A 24,798-nucleotide genomic window follows, 5' to 3' on the forward strand; every position below is an offset into this window, starting at 1 on the left:
TGTGCAGCTTATTGTATGTTAACCAGTTCAAATAATACCACAAAGATTTAAAAAAAAAAAAAGACTGTCTTTGGGGAAGAGGAATTCATAATTGAAGTTCAGGAGAAGATTCAAGATTTAGGTAGCTGTCCGTCAGTGTCCCGAGCAAGGTGCAACAAGTAGGGGCTTAAATGGGACACTGAAGTCGGAAAAAGAACAGGGGACACAGGACACGGCAGAAAAAGATATTAGCAGAGCAGTAATGTCCGTAAGTCAAGTCTGCTGACATCTCAACCCCCTGGGCACAGTGCAACCCAGGAGTCTAATGCCTGTGGCTGGAATGGAGGGGGCCATATTCTAGGCAGCGCCTGGGGCTGTGCGGACACACTGTCTACTAGCTCCCAGTCTGAAAGGCCAGCCTTATTGCATTACATCTTCTGAATTTCAGTCAATCCTTTAGTAATACTGTGATAAGGTTTAAATTAGGGATTGAAAATTATCGAAATTCTCCACATAATCCTTATTTTGCTACAGTTCCATTTTTATTAACTTTTCTTATAAAGTCATGGCTTCTCAATACTCATTTCTTGTATTTTGAGCATCAGCATCCACTCTCCTTCGTACTGGAAGCCGCACTATCATTTCTAATTCCATGTATTTGTATGTTACTGGATCCGGTCTTGGCACCAGTGTGGAGAATATCGCAAAGGAAAAGCCAGTTGCAAGGTCCCTGGTGATTGTTTTCTGCTCCAGTGAGCACTTGACCCACTTAAATCAATGGTTCACAACAAGCATTTGCTACCATCTTTGCAACAAGCACTGACTGGATACGATAGTGATGAGGTTTAGACTTGTATTGGTCACTGCAGTCAGGCAAAAACTTCTCACACTGCACAGCCGACTGAGAGATGGAGCTTCGTGGCTGTAGAGAAAACGGGCTGTGATGATATATTGGTACTACTACTACCAATGCTCAGCTCTGGTTTTGGACTTCCTGATAATGTGAATCACTATGGCTTTTTTTCGGCCAAGTTACTTTAGGTCAGGTGTTCCTATTTGTACTCAGAAGAGGCGTGTATGTGTGTGTGTGTGTGTGTGTGTGTGTGTAACTATACCCTCCATATCTTATTCTATTTCATTTCAGTTTATGGATAAGATTTTTTTATTTCATTTCCGAACAGTTTAGCAACTCCTCAAAGATACATATCTATATGAAAATAAAATGAAAGAACAGTCTTTGATATCAAGAAGGAAAGATAAAAGTTGCAGAATCTTTCAATCCTGAAAATGTTCAGAAATTCCTCTATCTGAATGATACATCTCTATTCTATATGGGAAAGGATTGTTCTGTAATAATCTGAGGCCATTTAAATTTCCCTCTGGAAACTGCATTCCAAGGAAGAGCTGAGTCACTCACTTTCCTGGGCATCAAACACAGCGTCTTCAACAGTGTTGCCATATTTCACTCTGGTCTTGCCAGTCTGGGATTTCTGCTGAAAGAATTCAGATGAAACACACCATGCAGTGTATAAGACAGGCAGAGTTTATTAGAAGGTAAAAAAGAGTCATTATTGAAAACAAGGAGGGCAATGGCCAGAGCGGCCACTGGGGGGCGGGTGGTGGTGGGATTGGGCATCATGGGGGAACCTCAAGGTGAAAGGGAGCAATGGTCAGAGAGACTATTGTACTGACCTACAATTTTAGGTGTGCTTTGTATTACTTCTTTGAGTCCCTAGAATTCCTTCCTGGGCCTTTTCTTTTTGGGCCCAGGTGACTGACAGGCTCATCTGAATTAACTCTTAAGGAAAGAGAACAGGTCATCTTTGTTTTTTGTTAGAAACCCTCACCAGATAGTAACCTTGGGATCTTTTCAACAGTTCCACTGGGATCTTAGATCCCATTCTTTTGGCTACTAATCAGAGTTCCACAGCTTGCATTCCTTGTTTAACATGATGATTATAAAAGGGTCCAAGCGCAGTGATCTTTAATCTTACTACTCCTAGATAAGATTACCACTGAGCAATGAAGAATTTAGATGTGTAATCTTCTTTCCTCTTTTGTCTCTCAAGATGGCCTGCCTTCTTTGCTTATTCTCACTCACTATGCTGGGGAACGAATGCAAGAATTTACACACACTAAACTGTAAATTCAGTCAAATTTAAACTGAAACTAGGTGTTGTGGTCCATGCCCTTCAGAAGACTGAGGTAAGAAAAGGATGACCATGAGTTCCAGGCCAGCCTGGGCTACAGTGAGAACTGTCTCAAAAATTGAACTTAGCCACAGCAACAACAACAACAAAGTTACACCTAACTGAAACTACCCAGTCAAATACTGGCTAAAACTTTCTCCCTCTCCCTTCCTCATTCTCTCCCTCCCTCCCCCCCTCTCTCATATTTATGAGTCTATGCGCGTGTGTGTATGCATGTGGAGGACAAATGTTCAAATGTTGACATGAGGAGCTTTGCTCATTTGAACCCGGAGTTCAGCTAATCTGGCTAGACTGTGTGGCCAGCAAGAATGCGCCTGTCTCTGCCTAGCAAGTGTGTCGGGATTACAGATGCATACAGCTGTGCCCACTTGTTTTTCTTTTCTTTTTCTAATGTGAGGAACAGGAATCTAAACCTTGGGTCTTTATGCTTACGCTGCAATCACTTTTCTGACAGAGCCATCTCCCTAGACTAGAAACTTCTTTAAATTGAATTCAGTCCCATGTTTGTTCCAGATAGGCAAAACATACATTCAAACAAATATTTTCTATCTTATGATCCTTTATTTTCTTTCTCTTTAATTAAATTTTTAAGGACATTAATAAAATATGAACTCTAAAAATAATGTAAAAATAAAACAAAACAAATCCACAATAAATACAAATTGAAAGAAGTTTGGAGAATAATTCTGAGCCACAAATATTTGTGAAGAAAAAAATCAATGTGGAAATAAATAAGCTGTCAGAAAAGTAAAGAGATCTTAGTGAGACAAATGTATTATAATCTGTCCTATGTGCCTGTCACCTCCATGGTACCACAGCTCTGCTGTCTGTCTAGACTTGGCCATGTGAGTCATACTGTCCATGTTTTTTAGCAATCATGAAAATCCAAGCTTGGCAAACCCTTGCATCCTGGGGTTTGCTCTTAGAATGTGTTCTCTGTCATGGCAGGACGCACAGCCAGCCTACTAGAAGACAAGAGACCATCTAGAGCACGAAGACCCAATTCACAGAACCATGAAAAACCATAAATAAAGCTTGAGTTGCTTTTCTTTTTGGAGACAAGGTCTTGATATGTGGCCCAGGCTGGCCTTGAACTGGTATTTCTCCAGCCTTAGCTTCCCAGGAGCTGGAATAATCTCTTAAACACCTGAATTTTGTGGTCTTTGGTTATGCAATAATGGAAAATGCTTCTCTGATATAGTAGAGCAAATCTATGCTTACATAAGCAAATCTATGCTTACTATGAAAATAATTAAGGTTTATAAGCAAACATCAAAACTGCTGTACTCTTACAACTCTAGACTTACAACAATTTTTCTGTAGATTTCAACCTGTTAAAATACTTTATAATACTCAGTGTTTGACTGCTACCCACACATTCTATAGAGTGACTATACCAATCTAAACAATGAGCTAGGTACATGATAAATAGTTTTATTTTTAAACAATGAATTCATATTTTTTCATATAAAAGATGAGATTTAATCACCAGGTTTTAAAAAATAACTATATTTGCCAATATCTTCATTTTTTACAGAAGCCAATTTCTCTAAATCTGTAGCTTCATCTATCACATAGCTTTTACAGATTCATAATCTCTTGAATACATTTCCAATCTTCTTTAAAAATAAAACTTCATAAAGGATGTTTGTAGTTATCACAGTAAAACCTAACAAGTTACAGGACAACTGTCCAGCCCTCCAGGTACCACTGGATACTTGATTTCAGCCAAATATTGGAGGATTAATTCTCTGTATTTACTTTTATTAAAAAGAGGTTTTTGGTAGTGAGAACAAATAATCTCTCATTTGTTGCCTGAAAGCCTAAAATAGGATCATTGGTTTCCAGGCTTGCTACTTGCTGCTTAGCAACCTGGCCCACGTGCCTGCCTTCCTTCCTGTTGTAGAGCACAGTGGACATGGGAGCAGGCTGCCGATAGATGAACACTCGGCGAAGGCACTCACAGAGGGCTGCATAGGAGGAGTTTGGAGAACAGGCAAAAAATTTCTTGTCTCTCTTTGATGCTTGGACATAACCTGCCAAAAACATAAGGAGAAAAAAAAAACTGATATGTTAAAATAAAGGGAGAAAAGTAAGGATTTAAGGCTTACTATTTCACAGTAACCATCACAAACTTAAATCCTTCAGTAAAACATATACCATAGCCAACAATAAATAAATTCAGCATCATTACTCTAAGCCACAGTTTCTTCTAAAAGTGCAAAAATACAACTTTAATTACGAAGAAACAAAACAGGGCTTCTCTTCAACAAAGCATAATACAGTACCATTTAATTTCCATGAGATAAAAAAATAAGAATTTGAAATCTTAAATACCAAAACACATAAAAATTTAAATGCCTAGGTCAAAAATAAAAAACCTAAAATGATGTCTTAAAAAACTTTTTTAAGCAAATGAAGAAAACACTAGATGATGGGAAGAGCTCCCATGACCTTGGGTTGGCAAAAGTAGTGCCGAGAAGTGGCTACATTAGTGAAATTGAAAGTTTAAAAAAGATCCTCATCAAATTATAATGACATTCTTTACAGAAACAGAAAAACAATCCTAATATTCATAAGGTAACACAAAGGACCCTAAATAGACAAAGAAATCCTATGCAGAAAATAATGGCTAGAGGTTACGACAATACTTATTGATCTACAGAGCCACAAGACAAAAGCAGCATACATAACACAGACACACAGACAGGAATGGGATAAAGAAAGAAACACAGCCAAGGCGACAGCACAGCTGACAACAGAGGTGCCACTAGCAGGCATTAGCATCCTACAGCCTCTGTGACAAGAATACTGGGAAACGGTATCCACAGAGTATCGAAGCTACCTATGCACTGCAGAGATGACTTGTATCCAGAATATACAAAGAGGTCACAAACTACCCCAATCCCAAACAATTCAGTGTATAAATGGGTAATGAAATGAACTGGCAGTTCCCAAAAGTTGAAGCACAGCGTCCAGTAAACATATAAAGAATGTTCAGCATCTTTACTGTGGAAATTCAAATTAGAGCTTCACTGAGATTCTACTGGAGAGTAGGCAGTACAGCTGTTATTAAGAGAACAAAGGACAATAAATGTCGAGGAGAATGTGGGCAAAGAAGAGCTGACGGGAGTGTACGCTGGTGCAGACTATGGAAGTCAGCACAACCTGAAAGACAGAACTACCATATGATCCAGTTATAGGGTCATCTAATGGCAGAAATCAGTTAGCGCCCATGTTTATTACAACACTATTCACCGAAGTGAAAATACAGAATTAGCTTAGATACCCAAAAAATGAATGCATAAAGAAAATGTTATACACACACTCCCAAAATATGGTGTTTTAGCCACCAGAAAAAACAAAATTCTGTCATCTATAAACACGGCGAGAGATAGAAAGGTAGATCAGGCAGATGACAATGTAGGGAGAGGAAGGGTTCTAAAGGAATTGGGAAGTGAAGAAGGAAGGAAAAGAGAAGAGACAAAATATCAGTTTTTCTCAGATGCGAACTAGATTTAAATGCAAACATATATTCACATTCTTTACATATACACACTAAGTCATGAGACGCGACAGGTCAATACTGCTTTTAAAACATGACGTAGGATGCAAAAAGGGAAAAGTGAAGATACAGGGATCTATCTGAGTAGATGAACAAAAACTGTACAGGCAACTTTGATAGTAACGTACATAAGAACTCAAGAGTCCTATCTACTAGAAAATTGATTTAAGTTAGGATCAAGCACAGCGGAAGTCATCTGCAAGAGGGTGTCGCCAAGCAATGAAGACTCTAAGCATCTAAAAGTGACCTGGAAGAACTTTCCTTTTCCTGAAGGAAGAAGATAATTACAAAATAGGAATTACAGCAGAGCAGTTAATTAATCCATCAAACCTCCCAAACTATTCCAAGACATACAAATTCACCTAGAGTCCAAGTGAAGCAGTTTAGTCATATGTGCTAGGTGATAAATTCCTCATCAATTAAAGTTCTACAAACATAGGCTTTAAAACTCACAATTTCACATTCATGCTGCCAGTTTAAATAAGTGTCCAATAAAGTAACAATTGTAGCTAATTCATATAACAAACCTCCCACATAATATGGGTATATTTCAACATAAAAACCAATTAAAGTGTAGTCTATAGTTACTACTTCCTCTTGTTTTCACTGTGGTTTGGATTTTGAGCCAGACTCTTGCTATATAACTGGCTGGTATCACACTCCTGCCTCATCCATCCAGGTGGTGAGAATGTAGGTATGTACCACCAGGTCTGGCTTCTTTTGCACTTAAGTTCAAAGAAGTATGTCTTCTCATTAAAAATGTACATCCCTATACAGCAGCTGTATAATGTTTTAAAAGATTACTCTGAAGATACTTAAACAAGTTGCATGTACTGCAATGTCAAAGACCCTGATGATAATGTATTTTAAGTCAGTATTTAATTCAACTCATTAGAAAAACTCAAATAGTTATATTGCCACTTCCATGTCCATTCTGTGTTATCTTCCATACAACTGTAATACAGGTTCATCTTTGTATTTTAACACTTTAACCCCGGTCAACAGAACACAGACACCCAAACTGTAGCATGAACCAATTAACTAGCAGGCCTGGCTCAAACGAAACAGAGCAGCTTCCGTCTGAGACGACGACTACTAGAGCGGACGGAAGCCCTCCGCAAGAGCGTGCTTCCTACCTAGGGCATTGAAGGTGGCGATGTGCTCCCACATATCATCCTGCTGGCTGCAGTGCGGCTGCCAGAGGAGGGCATCGACATCATGGCGCAGACAGAAACAGGGCATTTCTTTAGGATCCACAGTGACTGAGAACAGATACTGGTTGCTGCCAAGATTCACCTAAAAGGATAAAAATCAATTTATTTGAAAGTTAGTAACAGTAATGAAAATGGACATAAGACATAACTGTTCTGAAACCAACTTTTCCTCCTCCATTCTTCCTAAGACAAGGTCTAAGTCTGCAGCTCAGGCTGCCTCGTACTTGGCAGTCCTGCCCCAGCCTAGGATTTCACACGTGGACTAACCACCATGTTTTGCTTGCTCTAAACTCTGAGGACCTAGTTTCTGGACTGATTCTTCATAGAGACCCTGAAACGAATGTCTCTGTTACACTCATTCTAAAGCTGACGGAAGCAATGATGTGGGGCACTTAACTTGTCCAAGGTCAGGATGCGCCGAAGCTATGGACATGAAATTTGGACCCTGACTCTCTGTTGTTAACATTATGCTATCTGAAGTGACATTAGCCCACTAGAACATGTGGCTCTGGCAGGCCTCGCCCCTCTCCTATTTCCTCTGCCTTACTAAAAAGTATTAGATTATATTCCTGAAGCTAGCCCCTTATTTGGCCACTTCCTTTTCCTGAGGCTGACCACCAAGTTCCAGCTACCAAGTATGGAAATCCAGCAATTAAAATCCCCCTTTGGCTCACACAATTAACATGCCCAATTAAAATTAAACACCTCATCCTAATGCGGGTTTCCCCCTTTACCTTTACCAACAGCCATTTTCCTATGGGCCACATCTGCCTCCTCTCTATTCAGAGGCAGTACTTTATCCTTCAGAGACAAACACCCCTTCCCCTTCTCCCTCATCCTCTATTTCCTGTCTTTGTCTCTTATTCCCTGCCCTCTGTCCCTCTGGGCCAAAGAAATCTTCTTTGGAGAACTTGGTCTTGGGAGTCCTTTCACTATCTACCCCTTAGTGTCAGTAGTTAGTTTAACATATGACAGGAAGTACCAACTGAAAAACAAGAAGAGTGCTAAATCACAGAACACAAACATTACACTTGCTAGTGTTAACTTGTAAATAATACCAAGAATAATTAACAGCCACTCCAACTTAGGAGCATATTCTATGCCAGGCATGTTACAAGTACTAATCTGCATAGCTCAAGAGGCTGTTGTTATCTTCATGCAATAGTTGAAAGTAGTGCCTTGAGATTTTGAGTAATTGCTTCTATGCTGCTACAAGGAAAAAAAAATCACAATATCAGATAAGGCCTCAGATCTACTTATCAATAGCTCCACTGTGTTCCTGAATCATGTTACTGTTACTATCAATTATTGTTAGCAGCTGTTACTGTAACACTGACTCCTCAGGAACTCCATCTCACTAATCTGAGACCCACAGTTGGATCTCACTCACAAGGAAATTACTTTAACAGGGCCAGGTTGCAGGCATATTCCTCTTCAGCCATTTTATTATTGAAGGTTTAAATATCAACAGAAATAATATCAAATGTAGATAGTAAGGTTAGGGTCAGGGCTGAGAGGCCCAGTGTATGATATATGCTGACTGAGTCCATAAATTCTACAGTCCAGTGAAGAAGGAGGTGTTGGTTAGGGCGCTGAGGCCTGACTCGCACTGTGTAAGGGAAGCTGCAAAGGCTGCAGCGTGAGGATTCAATGGTTCACCAGGGCAACCTACAAAGCTGCGCTCATGAGAACAGCACCCAGGAGCAGGCATTTAGAGTCCCAGAGCTCACCCTGCTGAAAGGAAATGGCTGCTGTGCTCTCGCCACTGTTTATTTCTTCCTTCCCTTTGCTCTGGACTGTCAGTGGCTAAGTGAGACTTATTTTCAAAATACCACTGGCAAATGGCCCTGTTACGAAAGCCGCAGAGGACCCAGCACTGCTTCAGCTCTTTCCTTACATCCATCATTTTCCTCTGGATTACTGAGGGCTTTCCCAGAAGGACAGACCTAACTGAGGTACAGGAAGGCTACAATAGAATCTGCATAAAAATGTGTTTCCTGTGAACTGAGTATTACCATTCTTAAAGACAGAACTAACTCATCCCTGAGCCTCCTATGCATGACTGGAGAGAGCAGCACCAACTGAAAGCTTAACTACGAGAGATCAACCATGCAGACAAGAGGGTGAGTCCCTCGTTCTCATTAGATCTTCTCTTCTTCTGTTTACTTTGCCCATACTTGTGCTACACAGCATATCAAAGGGTGTCCCCGTCTGCCTTTACTGTCCTCTTGTCCTCTTACACATTCTTCTTATCCCCCAATACACAGTTCAATCATCACCTGTTCCTGGAATACTTATCATGATCCCATTTCAAAACTTATCATATTTGATGTTTAATAAATCATAACTGTCATCAAATTTGACCAAAGTATTCTAATAAAAAATATAAACATATTGAATGAATTACACAAATGAATTCTATGCTGAAATTTGTAATTGGCTGTTCTAAAGTGAAGGAGAAAGCGACACTACACCTAAATATAGTGCTGCATGGGCTGAGTTGGGAGTTACAACCGAAAGCTGCTATAAAGCACATCACCTGAACAGAGAGTGCAATCTGAGTATCAGCTTTACAGTGAGACGATTCTACCAATATTAAATTTCCTTAATGGTATTCTGGTTACACTAAAAGAATGCCTTCATCTTTAGTGCCTACATCAAGTAGGCAAAGGAACAATAAATGCAGTTCATTCTTAAACTCTACAGCCAGAAGAAAGGAAGAACAGAGGAAAAAATATGGTGGCAAAAACTTGGCAACTGCTAAGATTTGAAATATGGACTGAATTGCAGCCCCCTCCCCCATACATGATGTACCAAACCCTGGCATTCCAGAATGTGCCTATGCGATTTATCACATCCAATACCTTTCAACCAAACTATTTTTGCAAAACATGTATTTCATTCAATTTTTATCTGCCAACTTTCTATTTATTATCCACAGCTTTTTAGAATTCCTATTATCAAGAACTTACCACATGGGTTGTTTTTAATGTATTGCCATCAAATCTGCATAAACTGGAGCTCTCTTCAAAGAAAATATCACATTCTTCTAATTCCTGAGCATTACATGGAGGTTTCTCTTTATCTGGATTTGGATTCTTAAGCCAAAAAATAAATAAAATAAATAATTAAAAAAACAAGTAATAATTAAACAATAAGAAATAATTTATTCATCCTTTAAAAAGATGTCAAAATGGCAGCTTTGGTCATTGGACACAGTGTCTCAGGCCTATGAACCCACACAGTGTCTCAGGCCTATGAACCCAGGACTCAAATGCTGGGGACAGAAGGACCAAACACCATGACTTCAAAGCCATTCTGGGTACACAGAGAGACTGGTTCAGGCTGGACCTGCGTCCTGTACCAAGAAACTAAAACCAATCAACCAACCAACTAGTCAACCAGCCAGCAACAACAAAAACACTTAGGTACTGTAAATATATTTTATATACTCAAAGAGGAAAAGAAAACTGGGTATGTTGAATCATGGAAGATAGGAAAAAAAGGACCTAGTGAATTTTTTCCATATGAAAATGCAAAATGAGAATAGAAAACCAAACATGAGATAGGTAATTAGCCAATGCATGAGTATAAAGACAGAACACTAAACACTACAGCACATCACAAATCACGGTATGTTTAAAAACATCAGAGTACTGCAAGTCACAATAATAAGACTGCTGAAAAGCAGTGATAAAGAGAAACACTAACAGCAGTCAGAAGAAACTATTTTGCATGGCTGAACAAAGATTCAAATATCTGACTTCTCACAAAAGCTGTTTCAGCCAAATACAATAGAGCCTTTCTAAAACGAACAGTAACTGTGCTACCACTGAATTATAATCCTCACAAAGGCAAATGAAAGAAGTTAAGCAAGAAAAGTAAGTCTACCAACAAAAGCCGAGAGAATTAATCACCAGATTATATACACCACTGCAGGCAACACTGAGGGAAATTCTTCAAGGAGGGAAAAATGTAAGTGACGGCTGAGTCAACACAAATGGAAAGCAGAGGAAATGAGAAGCACGTAAGTGAATGACTTGTCTCTCTCACTTTTGTTCTTCTTCAAAAATCTGACTAAGGCTAAAAATACTGTATTATGAGGGATCCGAGACAGAAATAAAATACATGACAATAATACAAATGATAAGGGAATGGATATATTATATAATTTTTAAGTTGTACATAAATAATACTTTTTAAAAGACAAATAATGTCAGAGATAAACATAACATATACACAAATATTCACCCCAAAAAAGTGTATACATTAAATGATTATTTTATAAATTAATTATCTAAACTACTTTGAAAGCAGAAAAATAACAAACTAAGCAAAGGAGAGAGGTAAACGTAGCAATTAAAGAGCGAAAAAATTTAAAGTCAACAGAAAGTGATATTTAAGATAACACTCTATGTATTAAATTGAATTGTTAAAAACACCAAAAAAGGGAACTCAAAGCTCAGCTGGCTAAGACACAACAGCAACATTACATAATCTCTTCCGTGATGGAGGATGAATTCCCTAATCACTTTATGATATAAGCATTACTTAGGTATCAAAAGTTGGTAGACAACTTCCAAAAATGGAACATGAGAGCAATTTACAATCTACCATTTCCCTAGCTTACTGATGTTATATATACATGACAATACTGTATGTCTCTATTTTTCAATGAAACATAAAACACTGTTTGGGGCATAAGTAACTTCTCTCATAAATATCAATGCTTCTTTGAAACCATGAAGTTTAAAAAGCCCTCAGCTTAATTATCTACAATATCTTCTAGTGTGACAATTATTACACTCTCAACAAAGCTGGGCATAATAAAATCTGCTGATCAAATGAGTCTAAGAAACGGGGCTTTGTAAAAAGAGTTAGGAAATCATACTTCGTGGTCTGGTACATGAATTCCAATATTCTTGAAATTGTTAATGACTGTTGGCAAAGATGAAACTCGTGTTCTCTATTTGGGCCAGACTTCTCTTTGATAAAGGCATTCACTTTCAATATTTTAATCTCTCTTTTCTAGTCTAGGATGCACCTAATGCTACAGGGTAAATAATTTTTCAGAATCTTCTTTATAGCTATAATTCAACATGGCAATAAGTAAACAATTACACATGCCAATAGCACTTTTGGTAAATGATCATATTACCCATGTTCTAAAATATTGGTAAATGTTTTCAAATTTTCAATAGTTATTCCAAGTTATTAAGATGGTAATATTTTCTACCCCATAGCTGAATGAGCATTGTCAGGACATTGTAATCAAGAAATAGTTCATCCATTAAAACAATTACTGAGCTAGAAGATGGTAAAGTAGGAAAAAAGAGCAATCTTCCCCACAAATCTTAACTCAAGACTGGACTTGAGAAAGAAGTAGGAGGCGCAGAGAGGCAAAGGACAGCAATAAGCACAGACACAAAACAGATCAAGATAAGAACACTGACTGTTAGATTTATAAAGGAGTAAAGCTCCAACTCCATGAGACAGCAAAGGAATGCAGAGACTCGGTGACACTAACAGAGAGACATGGCTACTATTGTTTCTATTTTATTTTTATCTCACTTTATCCTTTTTTTAATTAGGTTTTATATTGGTTAGGCTTTGACTATTCTGTTCACCAATGTATGCTCGTGATGATGTGGGGAAAGAGGGACTTACACACTTGCTGGGCGTGGAATGCGGTACAGCTCACACCCATGGCAGTTTTGCTTTTAGTTTTGTGAGGAAACTCCATAGTAATTTTTTTTTTTTTTGGTTTTTCGAGACAGGGTTTCTCTGTGGTTTTGGAGCCTGTCCTGGAACTAGCTCTTGTAGACCAGGCTGGTCTCGAACTCACAGAGATCCGCCTGCCTCTGCCTCCCGAGTGCTGGGATTAAAGGCGTGCGTCACCACCTCCCACCCTCCATAGTAATTTCTACACTGCTTACGTATGTAGTGCAGAGACATCTGTACATTTATGTTTATTATAGCACTATTTACAATAGTTAACTATACAATCAAGTCTCGGTTATTGGCATATAAATGGCACAATTGTAATTGCTGCTTCTGTCAACATTGGTTGATTTTTTTAAGGACTCTCAAGATATAGCTACACACATACACCATGTAAAATATGCCTTCACATTTCTGTATATATATTCATAGTAAAACATATAAATATTAGAATTTCAATCCATATTAAAACATTAATTAGGTTGTTAATCACTTATCGGTGGCATTTACATAAGGAAAGGCACACTAATGTTTGACATGGCATAATCTTCATATAAGATACTCCTGGATTCTTGGACCGTGTCTTATACTACTGTACTTGCTTACCAGTTCGTCGGAGGTCAGGTGCATCAAGCGTTCTGCTATTGCAGCACACTGGGCTGGGTCCCTTATAAGTTCTCCCTGTTTATCACCAACGACCAGCTCTGGCCACATCAGACCTTCATTCTTCTTAATCAAGGTAATTTCCATGCTAAACGATTAAATAAGAAGCATGATGCTACATTAAATATTATTCACTTAAACTGGTGTAGTATTTCATTACAGTATCCTAGCACTCAGTAGGCTCAAACAGCAAAGAATCAAGAGTTCATGGCTACTTGAGGCTAAGGAGTGAGAGCACATATCAAAATTAGAGAGAGAAAAAAAAAGAACGAAGGGGAAGACTAGAAAGAAAGGAGGAGGAGAGTATTTTACCAAAAATCTTACTCACTTTGACTTTTATCTACAATCCAATGATAAATAACCTAAACTTCATAACTAAACATGAAAGTGCCACTAGAAATGGAGCTCCACATGAAGACAGAACCGGAGTGACTGAGAAAACAGAAAATGGAATGCAGGTACATAGCGTGCTACTAAAGCCAAGTAATAAAAGCACAAGCAGCATGGATCTGGGGGACACAGCAGATAGATGTGCAGTGCACCATATACAACAACAACAAATGCCCACAACTAACCTCTTAAGATACACACCCAACAATTTACTATCAGAAACTAATAGCCTTAACATGTAATTTTAATCAAAGACAGGACAAGTTAAATTAATGTCAACATTAATTTTTAAAACATGAACTTTTAAAGAACTGAAAACAAATGTAGGAATTAAAAAGAAACTTTGTAACACAGGAAAAATGTTAATACAGTCTACGTAACTTGTTTTATATTTAATTCTACACATTTAAGCCGTTAAACAAACTTCAACTGCACTGGGCAGGCCGTGCCAGAGACCCAGTGATCAGAAACTTATGCTCAGGAAGATGAAGTGCTGAGTAAGGACAGACCACGGGCAGAGGAGGAAGCAGCCGCCTGTGTCTTTTGCACAGGAGAGGCAACCCAGGTAGCAGGCCTTGTGCTGCCTCCACAGTAAGGGAGCTTTTCCATGCGCCATCCCCTATAAATGTGCAGCACACTAACTCACATCCTGGAACACAGCTTCAAACACACAAATCCAAGAATACAATATAACCTATTATTGTAATTATCAAAGTAAGCATGCAAACTTAACTATTCTTTAGTAAGGCTGTTGTTATCATGAATTCATAAAACAATTAAAGCACTAATTTTTTTCTGCAACTATTTAAGAGACTATACAAAATAATATCACTTACATAATAAAAGTTCTTATCATTAACACCGAAAATTACCACCACAATCAATAATGCCCAGACTTAGTTATATTCTCTAAGGAATTCGCCAGTCTGATGAGAATGGTAACAAAGCAACAACACTGTCTCACACCCACCTAATGCTTTACCCTGTGAGAGGGACTACCTCGGACACTTCATATTTTCTGTCATCTAATGCTTCACACAACCAAATAAATGTCTTTATGTCCATGTTTCAAATAGGAATGGAAAACACCTAAGAGGTTAAGCAACTTCCAACTGAGCAGTGTGTTCGAGCTACCAACTGTATTGGCTGATTTTTAATTGCCAATTCTAAATGCTATCAAGACTTTTGCATACACATAAACACAGTCAAACAGATGTGGAAACATACTGTCCTTTCAAAAGAACTTCAAACATAATTGTTTTTCCATATATTATAAAACCCAAAAAACAGTAAATTTGTGCATGCTAAGCAATCCCTCTACCAACTGAAATACAGTCTAAGCCCCTTGGTTATCTTAGGAGTTTGTAGGGCTTTTATACATTGAAAATGTCTTTTATATAAATATTTTCTTAACGGTTCATGTCTTGCTTTTAAAAAACATTATTAGATGAGCAAAAAATTTCGAGGTCAGCCTGGTCTACAAGAGCTAGTTCCAGGACAGGTTCCAAAGCCACAGAGAAACCCTGTCTCGAAAAACCATATATATAAATAAAAAAAAAAAAAAGAAAGAAAGAAAGAAAAGAAAAAAAATCACAAAAGTACAGCAACATCTTTACTCTTAACTAGTTTTTGATGTAGTTTCAGCATTTTTAATCTATTTAAAAAGTCACCAATATGGAAGGAACTATTACATTCATCTTTAACATAACTACTGTAGAATTAAAAAGTAAAATCATAAAAATTAAAATTTCAAATGTAAAACTACAAAAATACCTGTCATTCTCTTTAATTGTCCATGCACTGCTTTCATGATCAATAGATGAATAGAGCTTTCCTTCCAAAACGTGGTTATCCTTCAGCATAACGCTGATGTTATCAGGCAAAAATCGTATTTCAATATCTTCCTTCGCACAGTTTTCTGGAAGCCTTACTGTTACTGTCAAATCATCGTCAGTTTGCTGCCAGTAATACAGAGGTTCTACTGGGAAAAAGAAAATGCATTACATAATAAAAATTAGACGTAACACACAAAATCGAAGAGAAAACCTATCCAGCCAATCACTGTATTTCCTAGTGAGTATTCTCTCACACATACACAAAATGTAAGCACAGACTTCAAGGAATTTGACACAAAGAGTTATAACAAATGCACACGATACTTTCCTCTTCCAAGCTCACTCAATACATTAAGAGATGAAACTCATAAATACTACTGACAGCAACCCCTTACTTTATTACTTCACTTTCTGCCTCTCTTTACCTCCCCCTTCTTCTCCCTCTTATTTACAACACACACACACACAGACACACACACACAGACACACACACACACACACTCCAGTCTCCCTGAAATGTGAACATATCAGTTACTCAATCTAATCACATAATGGATAACGTCTGACAATAAGGCTAAGAGGAACCTGTAAAATTACATGTTTTAGTGAAAACAGACTAAAGAAAATTATTATTATAATACCAAATGGTCCACAAGTACCATTTTCATGAGGTTTACAGAGAATGAAACCAGTTTCTATTCTCAGAAGTGTTAAGAATGCTAACCAATCCAACATATATAATTTAAAATATCCTCTTTTCCTTTATCATTGTGAAAATATCACAAACAATAATTAATAAATCACAAGGGAATACAAGATGTAACACAAAGCATCAACAAGAAAACCAGCAGTTGGACATAAACGCACACTGCTCTGCTGGGACTGGTTTGCCGTGGTCACAGCATGGAGGCAGAGACATCCCCAGTGATCAAGGCTCTCGGTCCTTCACACCTGCTCAGTGAATGAGTTCTAAGGGCACTGACTTGGTAAAGACTTTAGTACATTTAGCAATGAAATAAGGTTACTGCATTTATTGAGAAGAAGTCCACGTCTAACAAACACTGTATGTGAGGTAACAAGTGAGGGAAGAGAAGAAAAGGCCCTAAAGGCACAACTCTTTCTGTATCGAGAGGCTCATATATAGATAAATTTGGGAACATATTTTTAACATTAATTACATTAGTATATTTAAATATGACATAAAGGATTAATCTTTTTTTAAAAAGTACTCAAATATACTGAGGCCAATTTTATTTTAAAGCTTTCTTTATTTCTATTTAATATGTATGAGTGCTCACATGTATGTACTAGAGATAAGGATGGTTGTGAACCACCATGTGGGTGCTAGGTATCACACCCAGGTCAGCAAGATGAGCAAGTGCTCTTAACTTCTGAGTCATCTCTTCAGTCCCCAGTTTTATTCCAAATAATTTAGTCATTTCAGAATAAAAGGCAGATGCAAAGAATATGTGATTATCAAATGCTATATATTTTTGTTAAATATACTATTCTGGGATATGCACAAAATAGCCTTTATTTATAAATACAAGTTTCTTCCAGAAGCCCTTGCCAACGTTTCTATTCTAAGGCATGACCTCCTGACCTTTATCCACTTACCATCAAGAAACTGCCAGTTTAAATAAAGGTAAGAATATGGATATTAGACCTTATTTTAGAAGAGCATTATCATACTGCCTTATCCATTATTAACATAAACATTTATTATCTATTAAGTATTATTTATTAAGTATTAAACAGAGAATCAAGTAAGCCAACTGCAATTTCTAAAACACCATGTTATTACAAAATTACGAAGGTAAACTAGTTCACATCATTCAGGGAGAATCTTCTGAAAAAATGGGCCCATGAAATAAAATTAGGGGAAAGCAATCTATTGTACTCTAGTGGGACTCATAACAAAGCAGACATACATGCATATGTATATAAGTACACATGAGCGCCCCCTGGCAGGTTAAATTACCTTTGATTTTCTCTGACCTGTCTTCATCCATACTTTCTTCAAGCTCCTGATCAACCGAAATAACCTTGAAGGACTTATAGGACACAACCATTAGGCCGTTTCCATCAGGCTCAACAGCAGCATAATGTGGCACCGACTTTCCACGGAGAACATGATGCTTCGTAATTTCATACTTTTTACTGTCTGGAGGAAAAAAGTATTATGAAAAGCTATAATTTAAAAAAAAATCTTTTTAGGAATAGAAAATTGACAACTTATGGCCACCAAGGCAGCTAGCTCAGTGAGTAAGGGCTCTTGCCACCAAGCCTGGTCACAAGAGTTTGATCCGCAAGACCCACATGGTGGAAGAGAGAACTGACTCCCATATCTGTCCTCTGGCCTCCACATTCATTCACACACACACACACACACACACACACACACACAACCACATACATACACACAAAAAAACCCACACACATACACATACTCCTGACAACTTTATCTACCTCAAATAAATCCCTACTTTAATACACTGGTTTGATGAAATTTGCTCTAAATTGTACTGTCCAGTACAGCAGCCACTTGCAGCAAATGGCAGCTTAACTAAAATGAGGTAAACTTTAAAATGCACTACCTCTGTTACTTCTCCACATTTCCAGTGCTCAATAGTCACACGTGCCTGGTGGCTGATCCCAGTGAATGCCACATACCTAAAGTGTATCAAACCTGCACAATTTCGTCTGGAGAACAAAGTCTAGACCGTCAAGGGGACTAGCTACTTTCCCAGCAGGCATGTAATATGCACCTTTTGAAAAGAGACACTAGCTGAGAGTGAGGGGGAACGTGCGGAATGAATTTTTTTTCTCGTTACTAATGAAGGCTTCTAAAAATAAAACATTTACAGAGTAATTGATTCTTATAAACTAAAATAGAACTATACAATTATTATAATTAATAATGAAATAACTTAAAACCTTTACAATACCAATTTAACTGAATTTTAAAGTTTTAATGAATTTATTCTCTAATGAAGACAGATTGTTTTCTACATACTCCAAACACCTCAGATAAAAGAACTACTCTCTACCAAGAACCCCACAGGCAACACGGTTGGCTGGGACCCTGAACACTGCATTGATACACTTCCTGCAACAAGGCCACACCTCCTAATAATGCCACTCCCTTCTTACAAAGAAAACATTTAACTGGGGGGTGGACTACAGTTCAGAGGTTGAGTCCGTTATCATCATGGTGGGACATGGCAATGTGCAGGCGGACATGATGCTGGAGAAGGAGCTGAGAGTCCTCCATCTTAATCAGAATGCCATAGGAAGTGAACTGAGACACTGATCGTGGCTTGAACGTATATGAGACATCAAAGTCCAACCTCACAGGGTCATTTTTGCTCCAAGGCCACACCTACTCTAACGAGGCCATAGTTCCTAGTAGTGCCACTCCCTATGAGCTTACGGGGACCAATCACATTCACACTATCACAGGAATCTACGCAGAAGATGACGTGGAAAGGCCAGAGGTAGAAGATAACTTCAAGGAGGCAGTGTTATCTAGACAAACCAGGGCAAATTCTCCTATGAACTCAGAGACTGTGACAGTATGCACAGACCTGTACAAGTTCATGCCACATAAAACTCTAGCACAAAGCAGTATATGTCAAAGTGTATGCAAAGTCCCACTACTAATGAGGAGGCAATTAGCAATAGATACCTGCTGGCAAAATGAAAATCAGCTTTTCCCTATGCAGTATCACTGGGTAGACAAGCACACTTCAGGGCAGGGTAGTTGACCAATACTTTGGTTCCCAAAATATACATGTAAAACTCCAAGAGGATTGTTTTCTTTTGTGTGTGCGTTTGTGTGTGTGCGTACACACACTTTTTGGTTTTTTGTTTGTTTGTTTTATTTTGCTTTCTTGTTTTTTTGTTTTGGGACCTTTTGGTGTTTTGAGAAAGAATGAAGGAACATGATGTTGGGTAGAGAGTATCTGGGAGGACTGGGGGAAGGAGAAAGAATGTGATCAAAATAAATTACACAAAAATTTTAAAAATGTAATAATTTAAAAATATAATAAGAAAGGAAAGAATACAAACCAGTGAGCAAACAAAAAAATCATTTCAGGTGACTATATACCTTTATAGTATTCATATTTTTATAAATATGTGCTCTGAAATAATCCTCTTGTACACTGTAAATATTTGCCACTCAAATTGGTTTAATAAAATGGTGATGACCAGTAATCAGGCTGAAAGTACAGACAGGGTAACCAAACTAAGGATGACGGGAAGAAAAGGCAGAGTCTGAGGAGTTGCCAGCCAGATGCAGAGGGAGCAGGAGATGAACATGCCATGTTAATAAAGGTCCCACCATGTGGCAGAGTGCAAATAGGGCGTATGGGTTAACTTAAAGGTGAGAGCTAGTTAGTGACAAGCCTGAGCTACTGGCCCAGCACTTATAATTGTTATTAAGCCTCTATGTAGTAATTTGGGAAGCGGTGGCTGGGCATTTGGGAATTGGCAGGCGGGACAAGAAACTACTGTTTACAATTTGAGGTCTCGAAAATTCATGTAATTCCTTTAAACAAACTGCATAGTTGGTTGTAGAAGCATATCATAGCCTTTTTAGAAGCATAGTTTATTACATTGCTCAAGAAGCAAGCAGTAAATCTTCCATTTCAAGCCCACACAAGGGAAGGCTAACTAGAGAGGTTTGGAATCTTGTTTACTTTACCTTCGTTGTTCTTACTGACAGTGACCCACTCCAAAGAAACATAGAAACCACTTCCTTTCATGTCCAATTCCTCCTTCTCTATTCGAAGAAGAAGCACAGCTACTGAATGTTCTTCAGCTTTCAGTAACGAGATACTGTGAATTATAATAAACGGATTCCCAAGTTCTTCATTAAACACAATCTGTAGGGGAAAAATTACACATATTTTAAATGCATAGTTTATAAAAGAGAAATATGATCAGCACTCTTGACAAAAGAAAAAAAAACCAAATAACAGGACATTTGAAAGGAATGGACAGGAGGAAAAGAAAGAAAGCAATGTCCCAGAATCATGAAAGGGTGCTTCACAGAGCACACAGCGCAGTCAGAAATGGCTCTCCGTTTAGTTTGCATACACCTTCCGGGTTCTGCACAAGTCTTACAAAGAACAAAAACAACTCACTTCCCATTTTTCAGGATTATTTCCACGGTCACCTGTTCCGATGACATATAATCTTCCCGTTCCATCTGACAAGGTAACCCAGGTAGGGGATGTAAAATGGATAGATGCACAAAGACGATTGTCATATGCTGTCAAATCTGTGGGAAGTCGAAAAACCTCTCGAGGTTTTCCTAAGGCAGTGTCCTGAAACGAAACCTAGGATTATAAACAAATCCCTTTCTCTTCCTGATCTGTACACACGCAAAATACCTACAGTACAGCTGATTCTTCCATATTCGAAAGTTGCGTCAATTTCCCTTCAAGTATGAACTTTATGTACTGATTTTAACAAATAAGAACAGCAGATGGAAGAGGTGGCGTACAACCTCTAGGAGATTACAAAACAAGTTACATCATCATCTTTGCCCTTTCTTAGGTTACATGTTGCAAGGGGCTAGCCAGAAGCTGTGGTGATGATCAGATAGGGGAGTAAATACCCACGCAATGAGGAACCCAACAATCACAGAACCCTGTGACTGTCATAGAGTTTCCCATGAGAAACCAACAGGGAGACCGCCACTTTGCGATTCCTGACAGAGACTGAGATGGTCACTGTTTACTTTCCAAGTGACTGGGTGCTGCAGCTGTTTGTCAAAGAGACTAGTACAGCACGGTAATCTCATTTCTTTCTCTTAGCTTTAGGGCTAATGATCACTAGTGTTAATTTTCTAACTAGAAATACCACATTGTATTTCAAATGCCTATGTGGACAATATTCTACACCAGTGATTTCCAGCCTTCGTATCACTGCGACCTTTAAATACAGTTAATCACGTGGTGCTGACCCCCAACCATAAAATAATTTTTGTTGCTACTTCATAGCTATAATTTTGCTGCTGTTATGAACTGCAGTGTAAGTATCTTTGGGGTTTTTTTATGGTCTTAGGCGACCCTGTGAAAGGGCTGTGACTTCCAAATGGGTCGTGACCCACAGGCTGAGAGCCACTGTTCTACAGCAAAAACCCTCAAAAATCCTAAAAAACAAATAAATGTGCCTTTAATTCCAGAACTTGGAAGGCAGAAGCAGGTGGATCTCTGTGAGTGAGGCCAGCCTGGTATACAGAGTGAGTTCTAGGACAGACAGGGCTATACAGGGAAGCCCTGTCTGAAGGCAAAGGGAAGAAGTATTACACTTAGATAATGCAAACTTAGATTTCTGTTAACAAATTTTCAGTTGTTATCTGCCTTTACAATATAGAGCTATGATAAGAAGAATTACCAAAAATGTTTCATAAAAAATATGTTCAAAATTTACCATTTAGGAAATAAATGCACATAAATCACTATATTTTCTATACTCAATTGTATGTTTAAAAATTTTTTAATTGTCAGAGTTCCCTACAGAGGAAAGTGATCCCTGATCAATGCACTTTATTCTTGTGATTCTATAATTGCTTTAATCTATACTTTTTAACTACAAGATTTTGAAAAAAGCAAACCACTTTAGTCATCTATGAAATTGCCTTTCGCTTTTTTACTCACGTTGTTATATTTGGTAATGTCGAATTAAATAAGAAATATAAAATAGCAAGCACAGCAAACAACAACTGCTTTTAGAAACATCAAATCTGAATACTAACAATGTAAAACAGGATTATATCAAGATTATATATTATATCAGTACTGAAATGCATTATACACAGTGCAGTACAGCCACCATCAGTAAACATTTGGCTTATTGCAGTCTCCAGTCCCAATGTTTTTCAGAGGAAACAGAACAAGATCAGTGAATCCAATCAGGTAGATGGAGGTCAGTTAACAGAAATTGTGCCGTAGGCTGATGTCCATGCCTGCATTTAGAACATGACATGGTACTTCCACTAAATGAAAACAGACAGACTCATCAACAAACGATACTGGTACGCTAGCTTACTTCTGGGGAACCTCATCTCTGACAAACACAGGAATACTACATATTTCAGCAGGACGATTAATCTGAAGGCTTTAGAGGAAACGTTAAAGGACTGGTAGAGGACGGTTTAATAACTGTAGGGCAGTCAGTCGATGGCTGTCCATACAAAAAAGCAACACACAGGAAACAAAGAAGCACACACAGGGCTAATATCCAGGTAAACATTGGCTTGTTCTTGAAACCTCAAGAGCCCCTAAACCTGTTAAAAAACGTCTTTTAAAGGTAAAATAATTTTCTACCATTATCAAAGAGAAAAAAATTAGAATTGCAACGCCTATCCTTGGCTTAAGTGACCTATTGGCAGAAGAAATACGTATAGGCTTATAAAAAAATGGTAAGAAATCAAATTTAACGATATAATTATACCCTTTGATATAATCCAACCTACAGGAATTTATATAGTATTTCTATTAATATAAAGCTCAAGCATAAAGAAAAAGAAAATTTAAGCCAGTGAAAACTGGGATGTCATGTAACAGCAGCTCCTGATGCAATGGAGCTGGCTCTGCTCCAGCTGGTCTTGGTTTGGCTACAAAATCAAATATTACAGCATTCTTCTACTGCACATAATGTCAGACAGACACTGCGCCTACAACGGGATGACACAAAACAGTGTCGCTCCATGAGAATTTCCACAGAGAAGAGCACATCACTACAAAGAGGATCTACAGCACGTGACAGGAGCCACTGCATCTTCCTGACTGTCACAGGCAGAGCTCCAGTCCAGTCTTCTTTCCTAGGTGACACTTGACAGCCCCATCTCCCGCTTCATGAAACCCTGCCCCTGCTGCTCCAAATCACCTCAGAGTCAGATCCCTTACGATCACCAATGCTAAATCCTCCCAGACACCCTGTGGCTCTCCTTCACTTATGTTCTCCCTTACTGCAAGAAGTAATAAATCCAACTTGTTCAAACAGTGTGACTGTTCTGTCATCTAGAAAGTGCTGGCAAAGAAATAGAACAGCCACTCTAAGGAAACCCAAATACCAGATAAATGTACTCAAATTTGTATTGCTAACAAAAAAATAATAAACTCAATGAGATACTGACAAAGGAAAAGACAGAATGATATAATGTATTTACCATTCAACATGAATTCATACATGCACAAACAAATGTGAGGCGGCATCAGCTCACAGCAATGACAGACAGGGAACAGTGCTTAGCTTCAGGAAGAGAAATAAGACTGGAGTGTGGCTGGGGCAGGGAGACTGATGGCAAAGGCTTTAAATATGTTGTGATTCTTGTTCCATACCAAATAATTTGTGTAGCATACATAATTTAAAAATATAAATAAAGAGATAAAATAATAAAGGTAAAATAGATTTCCACAAAGCAAGTGTTGACTGCATGGTCCGTCAGACTTACTCTGGTGAACCATCATTAAGAAGGAAGGCTAAACTAGGCAATTGCTGTTCAAGTGTTTTAGGCCATTTTCTTTTAAATACATGGCTACACATGACTGAAGTTAATAGAAATATAATTATCAGATAAATTGGTGCAATATCTAATAGAATAATTAAGACACTTGAGTATATAAATGTGAACCAAAATTAACTAACTTAAAACACACAGTGTCTGCCTCACTTGAGTTAAATGATAAAACGAAAACAACCCAAATGTTCCCAATTTAGAATTTAGTTCAGTTCTAAAGTGTCCTCATAATAATGCCTCAGGAAATGACATCTCCAGCTCCAGGATCCACATATTATCCTTTACTCACAAACAAAGCAAAACAAAACAAAACAAAAAAGTAACCATGTTAAAAATTACTAGAATATCACTTAGGGTAATAATTCCCTGCTGATTTGCAGAACTGGAATTGTGCTGGCAAACTTAATACTCAATGAGGGACTACAGCATGAAGCATTTTCAACTTTGGCCATCTCATTTAAACATCACCAAACTGATGAAGCTGCAATCACTAAGCCTAGCTTAAGAGGGGTTCACATGTATCAATCCGACAGAAACTCCACGGCAACAGGGCCAAGATTCCAGTCCTACCGAGTCCTGAAGATGGTAAATCTCTCTTCCTTATCGTTATCATCAAGGAAAGAAACCATTTTTTCTAACAAATACTTCAAATCTCAATGCAATGTACAAATGCCATTCCCTAAAA

At 38.1% G+C, this 24,798-nt stretch overlaps 1 protein-coding gene across 3 annotated transcripts in view; it reads right to left on the reverse strand.

Annotated features, from left to right (window-relative positions):
* Positions 1 to 2,398: 2,398 nt before the first annotated feature.
* Nudcd1 (NudC domain containing 1) overlaps positions 2,399 to 24,798 on the reverse strand; it is a 41,419-nt gene continuing 19,019 nt past the window's right edge. The window contains exons 3-10 of one of the 3 annotated variants that reach the window (XM_057791757.1): positions 20,728 to 20,910; positions 20,286 to 20,466; positions 17,559 to 17,741; positions 15,516 to 15,720; positions 13,296 to 13,440; positions 9,941 to 10,066; positions 6,891 to 7,050; positions 2,399 to 4,225 (exon numbers count right to left, since the gene is read on the reverse strand). In XM_057791757.1, the coding sequence (XP_057647740.1) occupies positions 3,933 to 4,225; positions 6,891 to 7,050; positions 9,941 to 10,066; positions 13,296 to 13,440; positions 15,516 to 15,720; positions 17,559 to 17,741; positions 20,286 to 20,466; positions 20,728 to 20,910 (1,476 nt within the window). In that variant the 3' untranslated portion in view covers positions 2,399 to 3,932. Of the gene's footprint in view, positions 4,226 to 6,890; positions 7,051 to 9,940; positions 10,067 to 13,295; positions 13,441 to 15,515; positions 15,724 to 17,558; positions 17,742 to 20,285; positions 20,467 to 20,727; positions 20,911 to 24,798 lie in introns of all 3 variants that reach the window. The other 2 variants (XM_057791756.1, XM_057791758.1) reach the window with 2 other exon arrangements.

This window comes from Chionomys nivalis, chromosome 17 (assembly GCF_950005125.1).
Source record: "Chionomys nivalis chromosome 17, mChiNiv1.1, whole genome shotgun sequence".
Classification (NCBI taxonomy): Eukaryota; Metazoa; Chordata; class Mammalia; order Rodentia; family Cricetidae; genus Chionomys; species Chionomys nivalis.